We start from the raw sequence: 26074 nt of genomic DNA, 5'->3' as shown, positions 1-26074 counted from the left end.
ACCAGATCTTTCTGACACCCACTAGCCTAAAAAACCTTGCAGGACTTCTCTGTTCCTAGCCAATAACTACTTGCTACTCAAAGCCAGCAAGGTCATCAATCTTTAATCGTGCAAGCTAGCACTTTAATGCTGGCAATAAGCTACTGAATATAGTAAGTTATGCAATTCAGTTCTAATTATACTTTGAAAATAGAACATAGAAGTGAATACTTAAAACTTGCTGTAGATATGGGAAATCTGTGAATATACCCCCTAAGGTTTTTTGTTCATTATAATAAAAGCTGACCTGTTTCATCCACTCATACTTGGGCATTTGATTTCTTGTGCTTTTTTTTTTTTAGAGGAATTGATGTATTTTGATGTCTGTTTTTATGGAACAGCCTAGGATAAATTACTTCATTAGGCACGGGGCATTACAGTATTATGATTCTCTATAGCGATAGCGTCTGTGAAACTGAAACAGGAAATTTATACCTCTGAAGCTTAACAAAGTGTTTTAATTAAAAGATAATATACAAAATAACCCAATTATCTTTCCTAGTCTGCCATCGAAGTACACTTTGTTGTACCTCTTTTAAGCAGATCTGTTCATTAAATAACTAATATTCAGCTGCATAAAATTTCAGGATAATTAGATTTTTGCCTGCACGTGGTGAGAGATGAACAGTCAAAGCTTCAAAGTATCTAACCTGAGAGGAATCTGATCTCAATTTGAAATTTAAAAAACCATTGAAGAAAACCTCATAGCTCTGTTCCTCTGGAACTAAAATTTAAGCTTCATTCTCAGATTCTTTTTGTCTGGGACTTTCTTATAAAACAAAAGACCATGCATGGTGTAATTGGCATCAACATCATTGTGATAAAACTGATGAATAGCATTTTTTGTATGAGTGAAGTTTCTTGTCCAGATCAAGGTAGTGCCAGGTAATACACAAGCACAGCAATATGCAGGTATTTCTTGCTGTTGGTTTTCACATATGCAGCATCTAGTGTTGGTTTATGCTCTATTGAAAGCAAAGAAAATTAAAGGTAATTGGCTACAAAGGTGGTGGAAGTGAAGACCTTAATGGAGGGAAAACTCCAACTATTTCAGTGTTGACCTTCAGTTTTAAGGTTGTATGAAGTGTGTCACTATGGGAGGGTGGGGGGGTGGAAATTACAGAATTACAAAGCTGTTTTGCCCCATGCATCTAGAATACCTTGTTTCACTTAGTTCTCTGATTTATGTAAAACAACTTTCCTAGATTGACCTACACTGACAATATTAAGCACATTTTTCTAAGCATACAATGTAGTTATGTAGTTTGAATACAATACAGAGTAAAAACTATTGCTCTCCACTTCTGTTTGGAATAAGTAATAAGCATAACAGTTCTGTTCATGCCTCTGACAATGTGGATAAAAAGAGAACCTCATACCTGCTCTTGTGGCCACTTCTGTCTGTCCTCCGGAGTTCTTGATTTTGCTTTAAAACCTCTAGGCACATCTCCACCATGCTTAGAGGCAGATGGGATATTCAGTGATTTTGGCCTCCCTTCATGCCTGTTAGCACTGTGAACAGCTTCTCCCTTTGAACAAGTCTCTTTATAGTCATGTGCCATGTTTTCAGTCCCAGTGTGCTCTGGACTCATCTCTGTTGTACTATTTATGCTGCTCATGCTCATACTCATTTTGATTTCTGCTACAATCTGGTCAATGTCCTCTTCCTGCTCTTCTAGCTCTGCATCCTCTTTTCTAGAATGATATGGCGATATCCCCTGTGAGTTTCCATTAGCCTCTGCTGGGTAATAGTCCGGGTAGCCGCCTTCACTTTGACAATATTGTATATTCTCATCTTGGTCTTGTATCTCCAAAGATGATGCTTCATCCTCTAAAACCTGAATACCGTTATCTTGACCTTCCTGCCACTCTTGCCTGTCTGTCACCTCATTTTCATCCTGGTGCTGAATTTTACCTTCAGACCACTCTTCTACAGCTTCCTGACATTCATCTGTTTCAATGTGGTGTTCCTCATTGGCAGCATATTCTTCTCCATTGCAGTCCATTCCTTCCAGGTAACTGTCATCCTCTGGACAGTATCTAATGTAGTATGTGATCCCTTCCTCTTCTTCTGGCAAGCCTTCATCATAGTCCTCCTCCTCAGAGGTGTTATTCACATAATCAGAGCTGGAGTCACCATCTCCACTATGATCATTGCACTCATGTTCCAAGGGTGTAGGACTGCCTTGTCTGATGGTTGCTAGTTCTGCCTCCTTTGCTGGGTAATCTTCAACAGGAAGATCACTTTCCTCATTTTCAGGCTCCCTGTTGTGAGATGAAGTTGGGCAAGCTCTTGCTCTGTGATCCAGCATGCTGGCTGTAGTGCTCTGACGCTTCCTGTTTGCCATAGCCAACTCCTTATACGACAATCATTTCTAAGCAATTACTGCAGGGAAGATGGAAAAACACATTCAGGAAGGTCACCATCAGAGATCAGTGATGCTAATAAGAAACAGCAAGTGATGGATTAAAATGGTAGAAAGGATGTGTTTATAGATATTTAAACTAGATTCACAGACACTTAACTTCTAAAATGCTTGTGTTGCAGAACTGTGATATTAAGTGTAATGACTTGCATACTGAAAGGAACAGAAAGAGAAGGTTCTACACTTATACAAAGCATGTTCTAATGTAGCATCTTTTTTGTAAATTTGATAGAAAATTAATTTGGAACCTTTAAATTAGTTTTTGTTTCTTTTTCTTGCTGCTGAGAGGTCATGCTTTGTTTACAATACAGTAAGCTGTAGTTATTTTCAATTTTCAGCTTAGGAATGACTCTAACTTGTACTGGAAAAAATACAGTGAAGGTCTGACCCACTCTTACAAAAACTAAAGGAAAGAATGTTTATTAACTTAGCTGTCACATAGGGCACTTAAGTATAATACATTGCTATTATGTTATTAAGAAATGAATCACTCACTGGTTTATTAGCTCTTACTAGCTGGATGCCATTAAGCATCTCCTATTGTTAAATCAAATATTGGCTTTCAAATCATTTAACCTACATCCCAAGAAAAAAGACACATTTGCACTAAAACCTTATTACCTCTACCAACTAAACAACCAGGAACAGGTAAGCACATGATACAAACTTATTCAAAACAAGCTCAAGAGCTATAGAATAGGTGTTTTTGAATGACAGTGCAAGAAGGCTGTAGAGACCTCATTTGTCTTTACTGAACTATAGCTACATCTAGTCAAGAACATTGCTACCCAGTATTTCTCATGGGAAGAACAGTACTTATTTGCAATAGCCTCAGTCGCTGCTAGTTACTGGAAATATTCTCCATATTAAATAATACTTGAGGGGGATTATGGTGCAACAGACCCTGCACAGAAGTAGTGTTACTGAAGATAAAGAAGAAGAAAACATGCAACACCATCACAGAGAGAATTTGAAACTCACTGCTCGTGTATTCCTGCAGAATACAGAGATGAGAACCCTTTCTGTACAATGTAATGGATTTTTTTTTTGCCTACATCTAAAAATCTTCACTTAGTATCAGGTCCTGAAACTTCCTTAACTGGCATCACTTCAGTGATAACCCGTTGCAAATTCCAGCAGTGGAATGTTCATAAATGTTACTTACCTGCCCACTAAGATGTTGTACATTAATGCACACCACGGGGAGCTGTTTTTACACAGAGCCCAAAGCCAATGGCTAGACAGGGTATGGGGCTTGGAAGGGAGCAGTGGCTGATAATGGCAGCTACAGCAGCTGTGGGGAATGGCCAGGTTAGGGGCTCTGAGAGCTGTAAGACATTTGGCTGCTGGGCAGTGCTAATAAACAGCAGCTGCAGCTCTCCTCCAGCAATGGTGTGCGAAAGTACAACATATGAACTAGCAGAGGGAGTGTGATAGAAGAACTTCAAATACTGGCATGCTGGAAAGACTTTAGGGCACTGATGATGACAAGAAATACAGATAGGAATTCCTTTGAAGAGTGTCTAGAAATGCAATAGCAGGAAGACATGGCAAAACTCATTTCCTATAGCAATTTCCCATTAAATAAGTCTGTCAAAGAACATGACTGAAGTCTGCTCTATGCAAGTATGGAAAAATTGAGGCACCTGTTCACAACAGGCTTAAAATAAAAAGGTCTGATCTCTTTCAGTAAGAGGTAAGGCTGACCTTAGCGTATTGAAACTGAATTCAGAAGCAAGCTATGTGCAGCAGTTACACTTCTGGTTGCCCTCCTTTCCTTTGCCAACTTCACAGCCAGGCACTACATGACAAGAATCCAAATACTGATTACGTGGAGGAAAAGAAATAAAGCAGAATTTCTTTTTCTCAGCTTCTGAATTGCTGCCTGAATGTGTGCTGATTATACTATTTTCAACTACAGTAAATGTGGCTTCCACGACCATACTGATGCATTTGAATTAGTTAATGCAGTTTTCAAACCCAGGTCTATATGTATATTGCTTTTTGAGAAAAGATTTGCTCTTACAGCTAAGGAGCAACACGTGTTCAGTCAACAGGTTGCTTGCTCTGCTTGGCATAGTGCTCCCTCCTTCTGTCACAGTTCCCTCTTTGACAGAGGAGAGTTAACTCAAATCTCTGTATCATTCAAAGTGGAGTTTTCAACTTATGAAAAAACACGTGTCCCTGAGAGCCCAGGCATCAGTGCTGTGTTCTTTACTCTCCTCAGAATTCAGTCATTTTTATCTTAATTAGACAAATTGGTGTTTTATAGTACACCACTCAAGCTTCATCAGTGTTGTCAAGATCAGTGGTTAAGGGCCAAGTTACACAGGGCTCCTTCCCTGCTTTTCCTGCTTCAAAATACTGAGCAGAAAAGGGAATCAACCTCCAGAAAACACGTGCTGTATTTCTAAATGAGTGTACGTAGGGGAGCCACTCACTCCTGCAGCAGGGCTACTGCTTATAACTGGAATGCATTCTAATCAATGCTCAGTACAGTCATTAGCATTCCCCTGAATTCCTCACACCTCCCAGACAGCTGCAGAGAGAGGGTTATGAACTGTTAGCACTTGCACATCTTTTCACCTATGTAGAAAGATACCTTCACTACTGCTCCTATGGAGAGAGACCAAATAAATTCCCATTAGAAATGGGGAACAGTGCACAACTGTAAGCACAGCAATAAAGTAAAATACCCAGTACAACACTCCTGGCTGTGTTTAAAGAACTGCTTTACATATGTAGTGCATTCAGGAGTTGAACAGCACTCTAAGACATAGAACGAGCTCTCTGGCAGTTTTTCCCTTAACGTACTGTTAGCAGTTTGAGTGGCTTATGCAGTTTGGGGTTTGTTAGCTTCCTCCAGCTGTAAATATGCTGTACCACTGTGTGCTTCTCTACAGCTAAATGATCTTTTCAGCCGGGGTTTTGCAACCTGTAAGTGAATTCTGAGTTTTACTGGCCTCACTGATGCCCTTACTTCATGTTGTAAGGCCTTCTTCCTGTGCTTGCTCTTTCTTGGGTTACTTTCTCCATCTACTTCTGTCTCCTTTCTCTCACACTTCTTCAAATATGTGCTCTTCTTCTGGTTGTTTTTTTTTTTTTTTTTGATAAAATTCCCAGGCAAGTTATGGTTCCTTCAAATAATTCAATGACTCCTATTTTCCCCACATATCCAATACAATCTGTCTGCTATTAAATTGTTTCTAAAAATATTAATTTATCACAGTTGTCTTCAGGTGCAAGTGGAACATAAGCATTGCAGTGCACTTTGCCATCCCATCAGACTACATTACAACACATGGTCTGCTGGCGTATTTCTCTACTGCTGAGCAATGTTTTCAAAGCACAGTGGACTTAAGCTATTCCACATATTAGTCCTATGCATTAATCATTTAAAAACACTGCCAAGAAGCTTATACGTAATTTCTTATATGTAAACACACACGTAATTTCACAGGTTCCTAATTGCTGTATTTAGCAAATTGTTCAGTGCAATTGTACCGTGGATGATAGAATTTTTCAACAAAACTGTACTAGAAAAGTTGTGATTCCAGGACTTTACACTAATTATACCATTCTTTTTTTTTTTTTTTTAATAAGCAGATAAGTTAAAGCAGGAAAAAATCTAACTTCAATTTTTTCAAAACAATTTTAATATCAGACTAATAGTATTTCTCAGTAGGCTTTCATTACAGAAGACTTAATAGACTCCCATCAGCTAAGTCAGCCAAGATGAATTGTGGCTGATTCTTGACTGGGGAAATAGAATTTTTAATGAGCAGATAACAGAACATGAGCCTGCCATGACTTTGTTGGATTCTGCAGTCATTTGATTCCCCAAGGCCAAACTGCATTAACTACATGTTCCCTTTTCAGTAGATCTGATACTGCAGACAGCGAGAAATCATGCAGAGCTATATAACTGCAGTGCAGGCTGACCTGCTGACTCTTCTAAAAGCAGGTGCAAAGAGGATCCTTATTTCCAAAGGAACTCTGATCTACCTGTGTAACGCACAGGTGACTAAGCACTGATTTCAGAAAGGGCACAGTGTCTCCAATGAAAGAAATGTAGGGGGACATATAGCTGAGTACGTCTGATTTTCTTGTCTAGTAGTGTATTTGGGAGCAATAAGAATGTATCCTACAGTCAGAACTACCAAGGCGTAACTAAATTATGGATCTGCCATTCTTCATCCTGAATGTCATCTCAATTTTATGAAAATTCTCACAATACCAATTCCCTTACTGTCTCTGAGTAAGGCTGCTGCAGCCTGACAGTAAGTATTAGTTGGGTCTGTGAAAAACATTTAGATTTTCTCTAAAGCCTCTGAACAACCACAACGAATCTATATATATTTACACACACACACATACACACACACACACATACACACACACATACACACACACATACACACACACACACATACTACAACCCATTATTTCCAGGATGGAAAAGATCTAGGACAGAAGCTTCATTTATTTCTTAGGATATAAGTAGAACTACTATTTTTTTATGATCAGAATGCTAGACATGCATGTGTAGTAAATACACATAAATATCAAGTGTACACATGCCTTTAGCTCCATACGTGCTCAGCAGGTCCAGCATATTCCTAATGCCTGCTTTTGGGATTTTTGTGGATATAAATGATTTAGAGGTGCTGTTCTAACTGGTTGCATGTAATTCTAGAAGGTGGCCAATGCCCTCTGCCTTCAAGGAAAGTCCTTGGAGGAACAAAGCCTTCCACCAAACATGCCCAAGAAATCTGTGCACGCAGTCCTCAGCTCTAGACCCAGTGACTTGAGATTTAATTTGAAGTTGGGCTGTTATTTTTAAACCAATGAAATGGCTTTATTTACCTACTTGAAAATATACCATAAAGGATACTTTCAAGCAGGGAAGTGCCTGAGTATACAAAATATGAATTTTTAGCAGTTTAGACCTGTTTTTGTTTGTTGTTGTTTTTTGTTTGTTTTGCTGTGAAAATTGAGACTGAAAATCAGACTCAGGTTTAGCATTGGTGGATAGAACTCCAATCTGAGTGCTGACAGCCTAAACCAGCAGCTCAGGTGGTTTTGTCCACGGCACTTTGCCTCTTATGTTGTATGCTGGCCAGTATAAGAAAGTTTTCTATGTGTTGTAGTGATTTTTGTCATCTAAGGTATTTCAGTTCTTATAAATTGATCTCTTCTAGTTAGTGTGGCCTAAAATAAGTGGCAAATATAAAATGCTGGTAGAATTAATGTCAAACTGCAATTAATGAATATTTACTAGGGAGGTAGAGGAAAGGATGGGCAGCATCACTTTAAAACTTCAAAACTCAAAAGAAAGAAGATCTCCAGGCCTTAACAATTGATACATTTCCCCTTAAGCAGTATCTACTAGTAAAGACATAAAAATCAGGTACTGCTAGTAGCTATTCTTGCAGCTGGCTAGCTGGAGACAGGTAGCATTGGTCATTCAAAAATGAATTGTTAACCGTGGTCCAAATAATATAAAAAGATTTATTACATCACTATTCACCACACTTGAGTGCTTAAGTCTGAAATAATAATTAAAAAAAAGTTAAAAACTCACAACATACTTTAAGGAGTTTACCAAATTCAGACAGTGTTCAAGGTGGAAATACGGTCAATAACAGATACTGCTGAGTATTACTTGCAGTGGAACACAGAACAGGCTTTTAATATCTGGAAATTCTGTGGAATTCTCCCAGCGATGAAACCTCTAAAATCTTGCTGAAAGCCATTAGCACCCTCCCTATCCCATTAGTGTAAGAGGATTAGATTGCATTTTTCTCCTGTTAGCACAGTATTGTCTCTTTCCAACCCAGGAATACTTGAGCTGCTGGCAGATTTAGTAAATATAATAATAATTAAACACACACACACACACACACACACACACACACACACACACACACACACAAAAACCTATTGAAATAATACAAAAGTAGACTATTGTGTTAATTCTTTTCAAGATAAAATATCCTGCCTTTTTTAAGCAGAATCAGCTAATTGCAAGGTTAAATTATGAGACATTTTACAGAATGCAGATTTAATAATAATAGTAAATAATGAAGATAATCAAGGATTTCGTTAACAGTGAATTATGTCATAGGATTTTACATTTGCAAGCTTTGAGAAAATACCTGCAGCCTGCAGCTGGTTGTGTTTCAGGCACACTGCTCCATAGCAGATGATCATCTCACTTGAAAAGCAAGATTAGGAAGATCTCTCTGTCTAAGGCATACATTGTGCATCAATAAATACAGTTCAATTTGTAAAACTGGTTAGAAGATAAATTCTCTGTCAGTCACTTTAGGAGATGCTCAAGATGGCTTGAAACCTTTACAACATCAGCTTTTCCATCAGTTGTCAGCAGAAAAATTGCATGCATCTTATGAAAATAACAGCTTCCTTAAACATGGATTTTGGATGTGAAACTATTTAGATGCTCTGAATAATACTGTTATAGTCTAATAGGTTTACACATAGTTACTGAAAGCAAAGTACCAACCATAGTGATGTGCTTTAAAGTATAACTGGGTACTAGCATTAAAGATGAGCAGTGACGTGACATACGTAACCCCATGCTAGATGCTATATGAGCACTTTCAAGCAGGCCCAGGAAGCAGCACGTACACTGGACTCTCGTGTACCTGGAAGAACACCTGCATTCATTGTGTAGTTAATGCAAAAGGCTATTTTGTCCCTTGTATAGCAGAGAATTTACACAGTCATTTAGATTTGACAACACAGAATGCACTGCAGAGAATCTGATCCCTAATCTGTGGAGATCCACAAGTGAGATGAAAGGCCTTTATCCGAGAGCATAGTTAACTATCACTCAAAATATTTATTAAAATTCAAAAATGCTGAACAAAAAATGTTGTCATTAGGAAGTACCAAAGTCACTGCACAAGATCACTTCATGTAGCAGGAGGTCAAATTGTTTGGGGAAAACTAGTAATTGGATACAAAATGTTTAACCTGAGGCGCTTCTGAGCAAGGAAGTGCTCCCCAAAATTCTTTTATCTCTAAAGAGAGATGTAATGTGTTTACAGCCAAGCCGCTGAAAGCGAGCCTTCTGAAGTTGAAACGTTTTATCTTTTCAAAGTAGGTAAGAATACTAAGTTTTCTACAACATACAAATACCTTATGAGAAACTGACTGAATGCAGTATAGCATTTCCATTGCAGAGTACTGTGGAATTTGGCTACCAAGCATTAAGGCGCTACAAAATGTCAGCTCCAGCAACCCTTTACTATTGCTCAGTAAAGTACAAGACAGATGAGATCTTTATACTGATTCAGGATTTCATGTCATCTTTCACAAACAGTTTCTTTAATATGCCTTCTCTCCAAGAAACATTTTACCAAGGAAAAATAGACTTCTCAGAGAGAAGTCCTGCATCTGTAGCCATAGTTACAAGTAAAACATCCATTTTCTTATAAAATAAGATTGACTCAATAACCTGAATAAATATTAAGCTTATTTGTTTATTTAAGAACAAATGAATTTTTCAAGTGTTTTATAGCCCTACCCTTTTCTAGCTTACAGGTACCCAACTTTGTGCCTGCATTACTCTCACCAGAGTGTCACAGTACTTAGAGCACTATGAGCACTTAGAAACCTTTGAAGATCGTTTCTGAGAAAAGTCAAGGACTGGATGGTCACTAATGGCAAGATAACAGCCACCTCACACCTGAAACACTTACTGAATCTTTATAGCAGGTGTGAAGACTGCTGTCTAAAAATGTTTTTTCTTTTAATTTAGGTGCTTGCACTAGATCTGTGTTTTGGATGTCAAGAACCTGAAATTATGTTATTTCTATTCTATTCTATCAGTAGATGATGTGAATCTACGCCATCCCAGTGCAAATTCTTTCTCCTGTTCACGCTTTCTTCTCTCGCTTAATGACTCTGAAAAGGGGAGCATACATGTTTGTTCCCCACCATAAAGATAAAACATTAAACATGAGACAGCTGTAGTTTTACTGGCATATTTTTCAACTTCTCCTTTCCTTCATTCCATTCCTGTCTTTACCAAATCCCCTGCTGACACATATGAGTGGTTCCATCTGAAATATATTGGAACTCTGTGTGTTGGGGCTATTAATGGTGTGCCATATCTTTCTTGCTTAAGACTACTGGGCTGATAACCTGTACTGGGGACTAGACGGTTTTAGATTTCACAGACTTTAGATTTCCATATATTCTATCACGTTTCTCTTTTCTGTACTTTGGTATCTTATTCCTTGAGTAGTTGTCTGAAATGCTAGCTACGGTTTTGTTTCAAAATACAGTTCTCCAAAATAAGGACCATCTTCTTGTCCTTTTCACAGAACTGAGATGGGAACACTTTAAACAGGCCTCGAGCCAATGATTTAACATTTGGTAATGCAGGGATACTGAAATTTGTTGGCTCAAAGTAAATCATAGCTGTTGAACATCTTGAATATCATGTGTCTGTGTACTTAGTGTAGGGATCAAAGCCAATCATCTATAATGCATCTATCAATGTAGAGAATGTTGTACCTATGGATAAAACTTGCTCCTAACTCACTTAGAGAATGTGCTTACTACTTCATTTATCTTAGTAAGAATTACCTAAATTAATTTAAGCTGACTTCAATATCTTTAATTAGCTACCAAGCTTCTTTCTTTTTAATAATTTCCAGGTATTTTCCAAACGTATCCAAATACCAATTTTTTCTCTAGCTGCTGTCTCTGGTAATCTTGCTCAGAATGTCAGTGCTGCTCAGCCACAAAAGCTCACTGAGACACTGCTGAAAAAGGATGATAAATGAAACACGTGGAAGTACTCTCAGACCACGTACATGCGAATGAAATTCACACATGCATCTAAAAAAGCCAAAACTAAAACAAGAAATAAAAATACAATCTGAAACGTATATTCAGGATATTCACCAGTTTAATATCTCATCCACAGAAGCAAATTTCCATGTACTCAGACTTCAGTGAGGATTGATAGCATATCCATAAATAGATCCTATTTCTGTGACCCTCCTCGCCTTCCCTGAAAGGACGGGTGAGACGCTGCCAATTTAATTTCCTTTCTCAATTTGTACTGTCCAAGTCATACTTGTCCCATTTTAATAGTCATGGAGGCTGTGCATGTGTGTGCATATGATACAATAAGCTCAAGATACCCAGGGTAACTTTTCAAGCGTAGCTCAAAAATAAGCATTCTGCTATGGCAGCTGACACCCACAGCACGAGGTGTGCAAGCTCTGCTAAGCCAGTTCTGCACCTCCTTTTTTGGTTATCCGTAATGCAGAGTCAGAAAATGGCATGAATATTGAATAGATTAGTTGACCATATATGATGTCTTAATTTGTACATCTGTGGCCTGAATTCAAAAAACAACCCAGAATACTTCCAAGAATCGGATGTCCTAAATAATTCATCTAAGAAGCTGATCATCCAACACAATGCAAATAAGCAAGATCCATCACGTTCTCGTAGAATTCCTAAGCCCTTTCACTACTTTTATTCTGAATGAGAAAGCTGAATTTCTCATCTGTCTTACAAAGCACAGTAAGAAACTACATTAAAATGCTCAATACCCAAAATAAATAGTTTTTGTTAATAATAGTTCATTTAATCAAAGCTTGAAGACAAAGAGAGATTAGCCAAAGGAGCGAGTTAAACTTTATAAATAGGCAGCAGCACCTAGCTATCAAATTCCTTAACACATAAGTATAATAGTTCCAGTAACAAGTGGAAGGAAATTCACACTGAGTCTTCTCGCTGACTTGTTGAGCAATGCAGACTACAGGATTTGTGGCTTTGGCTTCTTGTAAGGGCTACAAGGATGGGATCACTTACTGCTAACTGTTCTGATCCTAACTGATACAGCTATTAGTCTCCAACTGATGATTAACAGTATTATTAACTTAATATTTAATTAACATAAAACTACCTGCATTACGAAGTAATCAGTGCTTTAAAAAAATGTGTGTCTAAGACATAAAAACATCAACTGATAGAGAGGATATATGCTATGCTCTGTAAGGTATACGTTTAAAAGGAATCCTCATTGTTTTGCTCCCAGACTCTCCTTGAATGTTGACAAGCATTTTCAAAAGCACTTCCAGTATCTTAAAAGTGGAGGATAATGTACTATGTCTGTCTCTACATTAACTCTGTTTTAGTATTTAGTTAGGATGTCATTAATAATTTATTTTACTGATGCAAACATGCAACTAAGAATGCTTTTAATTTGAAGGTCATCTACAAATCAAATACAAAAAGAATTTTCCTTCAGTACTAATTTAAACATCTAAAAAAGCTTTTCTCTTATTTCTTTTAATTATTTCATACATTTCCACAGCAAAGGCATTTTATTAGCCTTTTTTTAAGCTTATGCAGAATAGCTGTAAAATGAAATGTTTGAAAGCTTTGCTATTACTTACAGATAGTAAGGATTTTAATTGAGTTTTCTTTCTGAGCCAACAGTAACAATTAGAACAGGAGGCACTTTACAAATCAATGTTTGGTTCTAATGTTCTTCCTGGCCATTTTAAACTAGATTTACTTGTGATCCTTGGTCTTGCATAGGTCAGCAGGCAGCCAAAGTTACTTCAGAGTATCCTCTCATTTTCCTTTTTTAAAATTTTCATTATTTGTAAGGGCTGTTTGAAAATAACATGTGCAAGAAGACAACTGGATAAGTGTGTTCCTATTGCAGGAGGCAGGAGAGAGAGGCGTTGCTTTCCCTTGGCTCGTGAGCTTGCAGCTATGAAGCCAGTTAATACCAACTAAAAAAAAAATGGATGCTGACAATCAAGAACTTGTTAGATGAGCATCTGTACACAAAAAGTTTAAAGCTGTTCCTTTTTCCATTTATTGCAGTCATCTGTAAATGTCATATGGTTCTATGAAGAAACGAGGAGTAAAGGTTAAGCATTTACCTACTGCCGTGGTATAACTTTAAGAGTTTATACTCACATATGGTGCTAAGCGCACACTAAATGCCTTTCACTTCTTTCTTTCCACATCAAAAGATTTTTTTTCATGCTGATACAGCAAAGCTGACGACATGCTGCAGTAATCAATGCTGAACAGAAGCAAGGCTTAAAATGACTGCAGATATGCAGTTAGTAATGGGCTGTCTTGGAAAACCAAAAGGGCAGTAAACATAGCATTTTCAGATTGCTTTCTGCTTGGAAATTTCAGCTGTTTCTTTAGGGGATATTTAAGAACATAGTATCACTGACTTCAGTGAATCCATATAAAAATACACAGCAAACTGCCACAACTACTTATTTCAGGATAACAAAAGCATAAACAAGCTTTCTCCTAAAAATATCCGACTTATCTTTGCTAAGAACGTGCATCAGACACAATTTCAACATTAATTTAGACAGGAAACAAAAGCATGCAAGGTGAATGAGGTCATGTTTGAACAACAGTCAGTTTCATATTATCAGAATAACAAATTGAGCTGATAATATAGCACACTGATGACAGCATACTTGACTTAAAACAGTCACCAGAAAAAAAAAATCTGTACAGAAAACAATATTGTGTAGCATCTCCAAGGGAATTAAGGAGATAAGGACACTCAAAGTATTGTCCAATCTTAGAAGATATGTTGCTTCATACTTGTACTGGACTTGGTTATACTTAAACATGTACTTTCCCCAGATATAAAGTTTATATATTACAGTTTCATCTGAGCAATTGTGTACTTGGCAGCATAAATGCATAAGGTTTCATATTTATTTTTCTGAAGCAAAGAGAATATAAGACCTTTCATCCCTTGTTTCTGTCTTCATCCTTATTTTACCTCAAAAACTCAAGAACATGTTTCCACGTGTAATTGCACAGTTTCTACACCCAAAACCAGACTGTGTATGAAACTTGATTTTTAAATCTTGCATTCCATTTTCTTGTCTACCACTCTTCTTTTACATGCATCCATTTTAAATAAGAAATTTAATTTTTACCTTACCACTCAAAGGAAAAACTATGGTAATTGTTCTTCCTGTGAAACAAAGATGATCTAAACAGTGTACGAATATGAACTTTATTTTACCTAGGTACAGGTAGGATGGAAAATTAATTTCTGCTGCTTAATTGTTAACTTTCCATTTATCTTTACATCACCTGTACTCAGTGAAAATTAAAATATCCAACAGGAATAGAAAGAAAGTAAAATAGATGCTGCAAACTTTGTGGTGCTTCAACATTTTCACCACTGTTCCCAATGCACTGAAGCTGATATTCAGCTCTGTACACAGTTCCCTGGTCATAATCCACTGATTTGTGCAGATGAGCTGATTGTGATGCTCTTCATTTTGTGGTGTGACAGCTGTGCATGGCTGTCCAGAACATGGCTTGTCTTTCACATTCCTTTCACCACTTCTGAAATGCAGCAAATACTGCCTCACTGTGCTCACATCTGCTGTTTGGTTTCCAGAAACATTCAGTTAGCCATTTCTTTTCACAGAGAGGAATTCAGTTGCACCCCTTTGCTTTATTTGCACTTCCATGTCAGATACCATTGTGTCAGACTGCCCCTCTGCTGCCATCTGTCACATGGCAAAAAAATGTCATGGACTACTGGTGGGAAGGTTCAACCTGAACTGCCATACCACCAACATCCAACTCTGACGTTGTGGGCCAATATAGGAAAATGAGAGGTGCTACTTTTGGAGCACCCTTTGGATATGCATGCATGAAATTGAAAAATAAACGCATTATTCTTTTTTCCTTTTTTACAGTGGGAAAATATTCATTGTCAAAAGGTATATAATACAAGGTTTCAACTGCAGAACAGTTTAGGCTTCAGCTATAAAACTACATTCAACAAGCTCAAAGAATAGCTTCCTACAATAAAAAGCAGTGTATTAAGTAGGAGACAAGAATTAAAGTCCTGAACTTTAACTAGGTTATGACGTCATGTCAGATTGTACATAGAACCACATTTACCCATTTTCAGAAATGCAAGCATTTAATGTTTATTTTATATCAAAATTATTTTAAAGGAAATTTCCTAACATTTTCTGTCAAGCTGATGTTTCCGTAGGTGTTTGGTGCCTTTTATTTATTTGTCTTTGTGAGTGTGAAATAATTTTTCCCCAGCTTAGAATGACAAATGATTTTTGTTCCCTTTCTATTTTATTCTACGAATCCCCTATCATGGCATCCTCCTTCCATTTAAAAAAAATTCCTAGTAGGATGCTGGGAATGCCTTTCATTTCTCTTGTCTCTTAGCAGCACATTACAATCTATATATTTTAATTATTTTTTCATATAGACTTTATGCTGTTGTAGAACATTGCTTTGTAGCCGCTAGCACAGGGTGAGTCTCTAGCTGCTAGAATATAAAAAGTGCTTGTCTCTGGTTGATTTATTGCAGAGGAATAAGGCTGTTGAGAAGGGTGGTCCCTTCCACCCTATTCATGGACATAAATGGTATTCAAGAAGAAAAGTTAGATCCTTCCTCCTAAGATTTCAGTGCAAGCCATGTAATATCTATTATATTTTCCCTAGTTAATTTTCCTTTTCTCTGTATTATATTACTATGGATTTTTTGAGATTCTCAGACCATCCAGAGTCTGCTAACATGCTTCTTTTTCTTACAAGGATTCTTTTCCATCATACAGTTGCCATGATTAATGCTTTCAAGGTCAAGTGACTATCAGGGACTAAACTGTTAAAGCAAAACAAATCATGCTCTATCAAAACTAACTGGGAAGATTTATTTATCCGTTCTATTTTTCTTAAGTGCAGGACTGGCACAATCTGCAACACTGAATGTCACATAGCATGTAATACCGTACTGATTAGCATAATGCTAACACTTCATCTTGTGTGCTGAACACACTTCCAGTCAGCCCAGCAGCAGAGATGTCTTGTATAGGGAGAACTGCTCAAGCTTCTCTTATATGATCCATTCAGTGAATCTATGGGATGAAATGCTAGGCTAGCATCAATGGTTTTCTAAATTGTTTGTTTCCTTCACATAATCACTAATAAGCCTTACTTCCAGGACTTCTGTTGTTGTTTTCACATGGTCTTTGACTTGATCATGTAGGCATTATAAATTACTCTATTTTCATTGTTGAATAAATGCCCCCCTTCACTTTCCCCAGTGGAGATAACTTGTCTACCTACTTCTGCCCTGAAGGGTGCAAGAAAGGTTGTATTATAACACTGCTTAAAGCAGCTTAAAGCAACTGTATATATGCCTCACTTGGATACACACCATCTGAGCAGACATGTGGAACGAAATGCAAGAAAGCAAAGAGGTACTTCTCCAAAGTCTGCATAAGAAGAAACAGCTTAAGGTCTAGAGATTAATCCATCACCAATTTGATTTTTCCACTGCAAGTTAGAGGCCCATATATGGTCAGTTTTATTTAGCAAAGTATCTGAATATTTCACCCAAAATGATTTAAAAGTAATTTTTACTTGTATTTATCTCTGTATTTCCTCAGAAGTAATGAAATGTTAAATAAGTACACAACACATTTGCTACAGGATTAGAGAACAGAAGCAAAAATATCTAGTAGACACTTCTGTGCTCTAACAGAAAATACATTTTCTTTAAGAAGCTATGAAATTATTCATAGATTTTGTTCACTCTGTGACCAAAATGAGTAATCAATTCCTAAAATATTTCTTTTAAAATATTGAGCACCTCAGTAATTTTGCTCAGTTTTAATTCTGACAACCATATGAAACATGAGAAAAACTTATATAAGTATACATTTGTGTTTGGGATTGATAAGGAATAAAAATATGCCTCCCAGAGACTAAACAAAAGGTTTGCATTCTCCCACTTATTTTTCTTTAAAAATACATCTTACATTAAATCCCCTCCCACTGAAACATTGTTACTGAAAAATGCCTTATACCAAGAAGTTCAATTTCAGATGCCAGCAGCTTGCTCTGAATTGCGTAGGCAGTATGAGAACACTGTAGAAGCGTTAGTGTAGAAGTAACATATAAGTGCATGAATAATATCTTCTTACTGATGTAACTGTGAAATATGTTCTTTTGGCATTTATAATTAGGGGCAGAACAGATGGTGAAAGCTTAATACATCCATTAAAATAAATTATGCTGCCAGTGTTTCTTTAGTCTATAAAACTTTGATTGGGTTGGCTATTTCTGCTTGAATTTTCTGTTCTCCTTGATGTAGATCCTGTGCATGTGCTGGAGGATATTTTGTATTGCAACTGCAGCAGAAAGAAAGGAACGTGAAGGGTAGCAATGGGGAATTCTGTCCAAGACTAATGATGTTTTCAAAAGGGAGAAGTCTGATTTAATTGTCTCCTCACTCCCCAGCAATCTTCATAAAAGAAAGTCTAGCTGTATTCCCCTTACTCTTTCACTTTTAGTGTGTCAAAGCCTCAGAAACAGTGCATGTTTCTTTGTTTCCTTCTTAAATGATCAGCAAAAGCAAAAATCTGTTATATGTAATGTTAAATTGCATCTCTCAAGTACAGCATGTACATTTCATGATTCACACATGCATTAACTGTTTGAAGGAACAACTGTGCTTACTGTTGGCTGCAGCTTTCTGTCACAGAACAGAAGACAAGGCAGGCATCTTATTTTTACTGTGCCCCCACAAGCACAGTCACAGCTAGTGAGAAGGCTCAATAGCTGGGAGTACCTCATTGCCTCATGCTGAGCACTGAGGTTTAGGATTTGCCTTAGGATACATTCAGAGCAGTCTTGCTCTTCTGAAGAGAGGCATGGTATTACCTGCATTTCTCTTCTGGATAACTACCAACAGATGTAACACTAATTGTTATCTTAGAGGAAACTTTACTGCTTGGTTTATGCAGAAATATAATTGCTGCCATTTGAGACTGAAAGGTAAAAACTGCAATGGAGCCAAAGCAGAGATGATGAAATAGCACACAACTATTCGAGTGTTGTGCACCAATAGGAATGTAATTAAAACTCTGCTTGTTTGGGGGATTTGATGGCTCAAAGTCTTCCAACTCTATCTTTACTGTTATAGTAGAAAGATACTGACACTGTAGGAAGATATGTTGCTCTGATGAGTTTGTGAAAAACTGCTTACCAAGATAATGAGGATGCATTCAGAGCTTCCTTGCTCCTAGGCCTTTGCCATTCTTCTCCCGTCTGCAGTGGACTTTTCATATCAACATACTCTCTATATTAAGCTAATAGCTGCAACTGCTTCCTATTATTGAGGAAGTAATAAATTCCTGCTGCCCAGTAACAGCAGAGACTTCAGTTGTCCTCAGCTGCCCGTAACAACTGTATTAAAACTCTTAATTCCAGAGCATGAAAGAAAAACATCCATAATCTAAAAACTAAGATAAACTCCTGTTTTGTTGTACACTTTTCTTAAAACACGACATATTGGAGAAAAAATTTAGTCTGACTTCAGTCAAACACAAGTATTTGCAAGACATAAAACAGACATTTATTTAAAGCACTAGAATACATATGTATTATTTAGAGTATTGTAGCATTTTATATTCTGAAATAATAATTTTAGAACATGAGGTTGCAATTGACTCTGTCTATATCCAGAGACAGTTTATTCAGAGCACTTATAGGATGTGCGTTGAATTATTCTGCAAATAAATCAGTAGAGACTGAAAACAGCTTTGAAAGCTGAGCCAGTTGGTAGTGTTGTTCAGGGCTACTGGCAAAGCAGCTTCAGTGCCAAACTCAGCGTTCCCAAAGCACTGGGAATCACAGACAGATAAGCTGCAGTGTCTCCCTTTCTGCTGCGCGTGAACTGTATGGGGGAAGAAGATGTCGCTAGAAGAAAGAGCTATTGTCACTATGTTTGAGTTATTCTTGATTTCCAGGAGAGAATTGTAAGAAATATGGACAGTCAGATTAGGATAAAAATGTGAAAGTCACAAAACTCACCAAAGGATCTTCATTAACACTGTTCTTTGAGCAGACTCCAACCAAATCACATCATTGAAAAAAATCTGATTTTTTTCCTTGTTTGCTTTTGTGTGTTTTTGTTTTGGTTTGGTTATTCTTGTTATGTGTAATATAGACAGGAAGCATGTCTGAGATTTAGAGAAGATGTGGTATGCTTCAAATACCTGAATGAAGTCAGGTGTCAACTGTCATTTGTGCCTCTGAAAACCTTCCTTCAGCCTTTGCCATCTGTACCCTTTTCCCACTGCCTGGAGACCTGCTGCTGCTCTTATCTCTTTCCATGCCTGTGCTGTGTCTGATAAAGGGTTCTGCTGTGTGAAATGCAAATTAGTTCACTGCTTGCATTAATAGTAGCCATCAGTGGCAACTGCATTCTAAAATAATCTTTCCCAGGAGAGCCAACTAGAGAAAATCCATACACATCACATTAACAACCTACATTAAATATTATATAATTAAATATAGACCATAAGTTCCTACATTACATTTTTACATACTCAAAAATGAAATGGTATAGCTGGGTATATATTCAAAAGGAGTTTAAAAAAACCCTTCTGAATAAAAAGAACAGGGAAAAAAAATCAAGTGTTAAATTTCAACAGATACTGCACCAATTGAAGTGTGGGAATTAGTAACTGAGATTGGAATAATGTCCTCAGAAGCAGCTGTTTCAGTGCTAGGAGCTACAATCTTTTTCGGTGCTATATTCTGTACCATACAAGAGGAAGCAGTGCTATCAAAAAAGAATGAACTCTCGGGAAATTTTCCTCATCTGGAAAAAAATAACTAGAGAAACTGGCATCTTTGAAAATACTTTTCAAATCTCATAATTAATTAAAATTTCTGTACAAATTCAGTTCTTCAGCAGGGGGGCAACAGGTAAATAGCATGACTTTTCCTAGGCGGTTGCAAATTCATATTTAACCTACTGCCAATTCTGGGAGACCCAGATAGGAAAATAAGAGCAAAGTATTGATAAGAGTTCAAGAAGAGGAGTTAAAACGGTTTACTGAATAACAATTCTATCTTAGGTGACAAACAAAAGTTTTTCTCTATCCCAGACTTCCATTACATTCATCAGCAAGTCCAGTCCTCTGATAATCTTTGTCTCTCCTCTGGCCCCGCTGCAGCAGCTCCTCATCCTTCTTGTTCTGGGGCCCTTGGGCCTGGATGCAGTACGCCAAATGGGGCCTCAGAAGGGCAAAGTAGAGGGGGACAATCACCTCCCTTGCCCTGCTGGCCACCTATCTTTAGATGCAGCCCACGATACTCTTGGCCCTCCAGGCTGCAAACACACAATGTTGGCTCATGGCCAGCTTTTTGTTCATCAGGACCCCCAAGTCCTTCTCTGCAAGACACCAGTTGACAAAGCAAGCAGACTGGAGCAAGCATATTTTTATCTCAGCATATTTCCTAAAGCAGCAACTATTAAGGAGAATATCCCTCCTCTGCTCCATCTACCTATTAAGAAAAGACTACCTCTAACTACTTCCATTACATAGTAATTATGTTTTAGATGAAAGCAACAGGACGTGTATTTTAGGAGAGGTACTGCAGGCAGTCAATGAATCAAGTGAATGAATTCGGGTGTCTCTGTCTAAACAGGACTCAAATCCTTCAAAATAGTTATAGCTATGCTCAATACAGTTTTATGGGTACAAATCATAGATGAAAAATAAGCAGGTAATTTGAAGCAGGTTAAGTTAAATAATAAATAATAAAATACACTACACTTTAATCTGCTAAGCTCACTTCAGAAAACATGACACTTTCTGAACTGCATGCCTCTACAAATGCATGAAAGAATGGCAACATCTGAAGGCTCATAAGAAAGCATCTAAACTGAAATTTCTTTTAGAGGACTTGCAGTTATGAATAGATAAGTGGCCAGGGATGTCTGCAAAATGTGGCACTTTGATAAATGAGAGAAAAATGGAAAATGAGAAAGGGAGGAGAAACTGGCAAAGCAAGTGGAAAATGAAAAAGGATCAGCAGCTAGACAAAGGATAGTGACAGCTACTGATGAGAAAACCCACCCATGCAGCATAGACAAGAATGTCACCATTAAGGAACATGCTGTTGAAAGTAATGATAGGAGGCCTAGAAGATGAATTTTGCAGTGTCAGGTGATCTAAGACTATGCCAAAGTATTATTCTATTTTTGTCCTCAGGCTTACACTTGTAAAGCTCACAAATTCAACTCCCAGAGGAAAAATCACTGTAAACTGTCCGAAATTTTCATTTATGTACTGTAGTATCTTTAGGAAATCTACCCATGAGCTGTTCAGTGGGGTAAAGCTACCACACATTGTGCATTTCTAAGACTAAAAATAAGCAATCGTCAAATTGTTGACTAATCTCACTCTTGGATAGCAGTGCTGTGTCTGGGGCTGGGGGGCCCAAGCTGTTACAACTCTAGCCACAAACGTACAGTATCAGTGACTGTTGCAGCATACAGACTGTTGCAGAAGACCTGCAGGCATAATTAAAGTGATAGAGAACTGTAAAACAAAAATGCCACCAAACAGAAATTACAGTGATTCTTAGAGACCAGCTAGAATGCTCTGTGCCCTTATTCCTGAATCACAGTCGGGCTCCAACAACATCATCTGGATTTATGCTTTGTCATGAGACCATACCCATACTCATCTTGGGCATTCTATGCAAGATTTGTAGTGTCTGCCCAGATGCATACAGCCACTAATTCCGTATGCTTATCAAATCCTTTACCTGCAAGATTTTTAAAGTTTTAGTACTATCCTGAGGTTATTCTTCAACTCTGTTTTCTCATTCTTTGGTTGTGTTTTTCAGACCTCAGCTGAAACTCATCCAAACAGCTGAGCACAAAATGTCCTCAAGAACAGGAATAATTAAAGTGCACAGTAACTTCCCTCAAATGTCTCCTTAGCTTTACAGGAACTTTAACATTCTTTAGAAAACCAGCAGTATGTTATTTCAAGTGACAGTAAATACAGGAAGTGTCCTTAAAGCAATTTCCATCGCACTGTTTTTTCCACAAGCATAGCTTTGTTTTATGTTACATTGGTAATACGTACTGAATCATGCCTGGAGTTCTTAGCCTAACATGATTCTCTACAGTATTATTTCATGAATGAAAGAAATCCATATTCACCTATTTGTGCAGAGGCCTGAAGTCCTCCCAGGTGTGTCTCAAAATCATTATGACATCCCAAGAGATGCGTTTTGCTTTTGGATCACTAATTGAGCTGATGGATGTGAACACTCATGCTGCTAGATAGCAAGCTACTGGCTACACTTCTAAGGAGTGAATAAATTATTCTAAGCTTAGCAGTAATTTATGCTTACAGAATAAGGAAGGGTACCATCTGTTCAAGAAGAGATAATATAAAATTTTTTGGTGTTAAATTGCTCACTTTTGATAGAGCTGTATCACTGGTGAATACCCCACATATTGAAATCGTGTAAGCCAAAATCTACCTTTTCAGAATAATGGCAGGAAATCACCTAGGCCTCTATGCAAGGTGGATGTCACAATTTGAAAACATAATGAATACTTCTGGAGTAACGTGGGGGAAAATTTGAACTCTAAATGGGGGAAAAAATGAGAAGGAAGAACTTTACTAACACCAGTTATATGAGTGTGAAACAATTTCACATTTACCTCAGCTATTCTTCAGAACAATTTTAAACTTGGACTAAGCAAGGTGTCTCACACCAGGAAACACAGGCACTCTCTGTACTCACTTCATTTCCAGATTTCTAATAAAAGTCCTTACTAACTTCTGAGGACTGAAGTTCTCCTCTGTCTCTCTAGAGATCATACAGCCAGACCTCCACAGTCATTTTAAGTAGGTTAAGGCAATGGACATGACATGCATACAGAAGCTGAAAACACCCAATGGGATCCGAACATTACATTCTGGATATTGATTTATTTTTATATCTTATCCATGATACTGTCTAAAAAACTTAATTTGTGCATTCTTCTTGAGAAACTGTGATCATACCTTATAGTCCATAAGCATTTTTACTAATACTTCCTGGAGATTATGCAGGTTAAGTTTTAATTACATTTTATCCTACTGGACAAAGGAAATTATTAGTGTAATAAAAAATCAGAAAAATGAGCTGGTAAATAGCTATCTCATATTTATTTCTACTTTCCCACCTGAGAAGGATGAGAAATCTACACATTTCTCTTACTTGTGTTGGCGGTTCACTGAGCCAGAGGAAATAAAGTCTATTATGTTTTACTATTCGTATTACAAAGTATTTAGGCATAATAGCTAAGTGGATGGTCAAATACAGAATAGAAAGATTTTCTACGTCCTAAGAAGTTCATTATTTAATCACAGAGTAAAAGCCAGCAGACTCCTATAAAAGTGAACGCAAGGACTAGGTCAGTCACAGTAAGAACTAGCACTTCTGTTGCTTTTTGTTTGTTTGTTTCTTTGTTTTGCAGGTGGCTTTAGTAAAATTTTCAAAATTAATTTGCAGGACATAGATAAATCATTTCTGGTGTTTCATAGTACTCTCTCCTAGATGCAAGGGATTAGGCACAAAATGGTTATTAAAAAAAAAAAAAAAAAAAAAGGATGATGAAGTCCCATCATAGGTCATAGAATCTTTTTTGTTGGAAGGGACCTTTAAAGGTCATATAGTCCAACTCCCCCACCGTGGACAGGAACACCTGCAGTTGGATCAGGTTGCTCAGAGCCTGGTCCAGCCTGATTTTGAATGCCTCCAAGAACTGGGCCTCTACCACCTCTCTGGGCAACCTGTTCCAGTGCCTCGCCACTCTTATTGTAAAAAGTTCTTCCTTATGTCCAATCTAAATCTCCCCTCTTTTAGTTTAAAATTGTTTCCCCTTGTCCTATTGCAACAGACCCTGCTAAAGAATCTGTCCCCTTCCTTCTTATAGCCCCCCTTTAGATACAGAAAAGGCTGCTCTCAGGTCCCCTAGAGCCTTCTCTTCTCCAGGCACTCTCAGCCTGACCCTGCAGGGTAGGTTTTCCATCCGTAGTATCATTTTTGTGTCACTCCACTGGACACACTCCAGCAGATCCATTCCTCTCCTGTACTGAGGACTCCCCATCTGGATGCATTACTCCAGATGAGGTCTCACAGTGCATAGCAGAGGGGCAGGATCACCTCCCTTGCCCTGCTGGCCACACTTCTTTTGATGCAGTTCAGGATACAGTTGGCTTTCTGGGCTGCAAGGGCACATTGCTGGCTTATGTCCAGCTTGCCATCCACCACTACCCCCAGGTCCCTTCTGGCAGGGCTGTGCTCCATCCTTACATCTCCCAGCTTGTACTGATAGCAGGGGTTGCCACAACCCAGGCACAAGACCTTGCACTTGGATTTATTGCATCTCTTGAGGTCCTGGGCTCACTGCTTGAGCCTGTCCAGTTCTCACTGAATGGCATCAAAGGCATTACTGAAGTCCAGATAGATGACATCAGTGTATGTTCCCTTGTCCACTCATGCAGTTATGCCATCATAAAAAGCAACAAAGTTGGTCAGGCAGGGCTTGCCCTTGGTGAAACCATGCTGGTTGTCCCATATCAGCTCCCTCAATTCCATGTGCCTTTGCATAGCTTCCAAGGAGGATCTCCTCCATGATCTTCCCTGGCACTGAGGTGAGGCTAATGGACCAGAAGTTCCCTGGGCATTCTTCCTACTCTTCTTAAAAATTGGTGCTATACTGCCTTTTTTCCAGTCACTGGGAACTTCACCTGAACGCCATGACTTTTCAAATATCGAGAGTCTCATCAGTTGGCTGATGAACACAAAATAAAAACTTCAGAAGTTTTCACTTGAATAGCCATTTTAAAAAATCATTATTATTATTGTAATGGAAATGGAAGCAGTGCTGTCAAGATAAGAGGTGATGCAGTCACATCAGGGTGTGAGAAAATGATTTTTGCAGTGGTAGTCTGATCGTATATAAAAGAAATTGCTTTCACCAAGGTCAGAGGAAGCATCACAAAAATTAAGTGACTTAATTAGAATATGTAAAAGAAGCTGACTTACACGGATGCAATACTGAAAGATATGCTACACTTAAGAGAGCATATAAAAAGAGAGGTGCTAATTGCAGGCTTGAATGATAGATTAAAAAAGTATTGTCTGTAGGGGGAAACTGAATTTGTGTTTGATATTTGCGGAGACTAAGGGCATGAAGGAAAACAAGACAGAACAGTGAACAGAGCTGTATAGGCTTCTACAGAAAAAGGAGATTCCTTGGAAGAATACCTTGAAAAAATATTTCAGGACACAGAAATGGATAGAACCATGAAAGACTGATAGGGGAGGGCACTATTTCAAGAAGAAAAACATGCTGGCAATGGTAAAGACAGCTGAGAACAGAGTGGTGGTTCTGATGTTTGACTATCAGAATGAAAAGTCTCAAAATAGAAAGCAACTCTACAGCAGTGTCATAGGAGCAATGCAATTTGGTGTAATAGCTTAAACATAAGAGAGAAATAGAAGTTTGGGGTGATATTTCTACATCCATAAATTTTTATATACATCTTCCTCAGTGTGCTTAGCACCTACAATGTGTTGCTGCAAATACTGTGGTATCATTCTTTCTTCCATAAAGTTTGTACTAGTATTTTTACTATGCACAAAAGTATGAAAAGAAAGAAAACCCCTTTAAGTCATTAAATGAACAGGCATGCAGTCATTTTAAG

At 37.8% G+C, this 26074-nt stretch overlaps 2 protein-coding genes across 20 annotated transcripts in view; one reads left to right on the top strand and one right to left on the bottom strand.

Annotated features, from left to right (window-relative positions):
• Positions 1–26074, top strand: part of MPHOSPH10 (M-phase phosphoprotein 10) — a 1076704-nt gene that overhangs the window by 1006053 nt on the left and 44577 nt on the right. The gene's annotated exons all lie outside the window — the stretch shown is intronic.
• The window catches only part of APBA2 (amyloid beta precursor protein binding family A member 2), a 91831-nt gene that overhangs the window by 37117 nt on the left and 28640 nt on the right, over positions 1–26074 (bottom strand). For all 17 annotated transcript variants that reach the window (XM_040706882.2, XM_040706880.2, XM_046899297.1 and 14 more), the window contains one exon: positions 1419–2425. In XM_040706882.2, coding sequence (XP_040562816.1) covers positions 1419–2387 — 969 coding nt within the window. In that variant the 5' untranslated portion in view covers positions 2388–2425. The remainder of the gene's footprint in view (positions 1–1418; positions 2426–26074) is intronic.

The sequence above is a fragment of the Gallus gallus genome, chromosome 10 (assembly GCF_016699485.2).
Source record: "Gallus gallus isolate bGalGal1 chromosome 10, bGalGal1.mat.broiler.GRCg7b, whole genome shotgun sequence".
In the NCBI taxonomy this organism is placed as follows: domain Eukaryota; kingdom Metazoa; phylum Chordata; class Aves; order Galliformes; family Phasianidae; genus Gallus; species Gallus gallus.
Note: the sequence above shows the minus strand (reverse complement) of the source record. Positions and strands in the feature narration are given on the sequence as shown.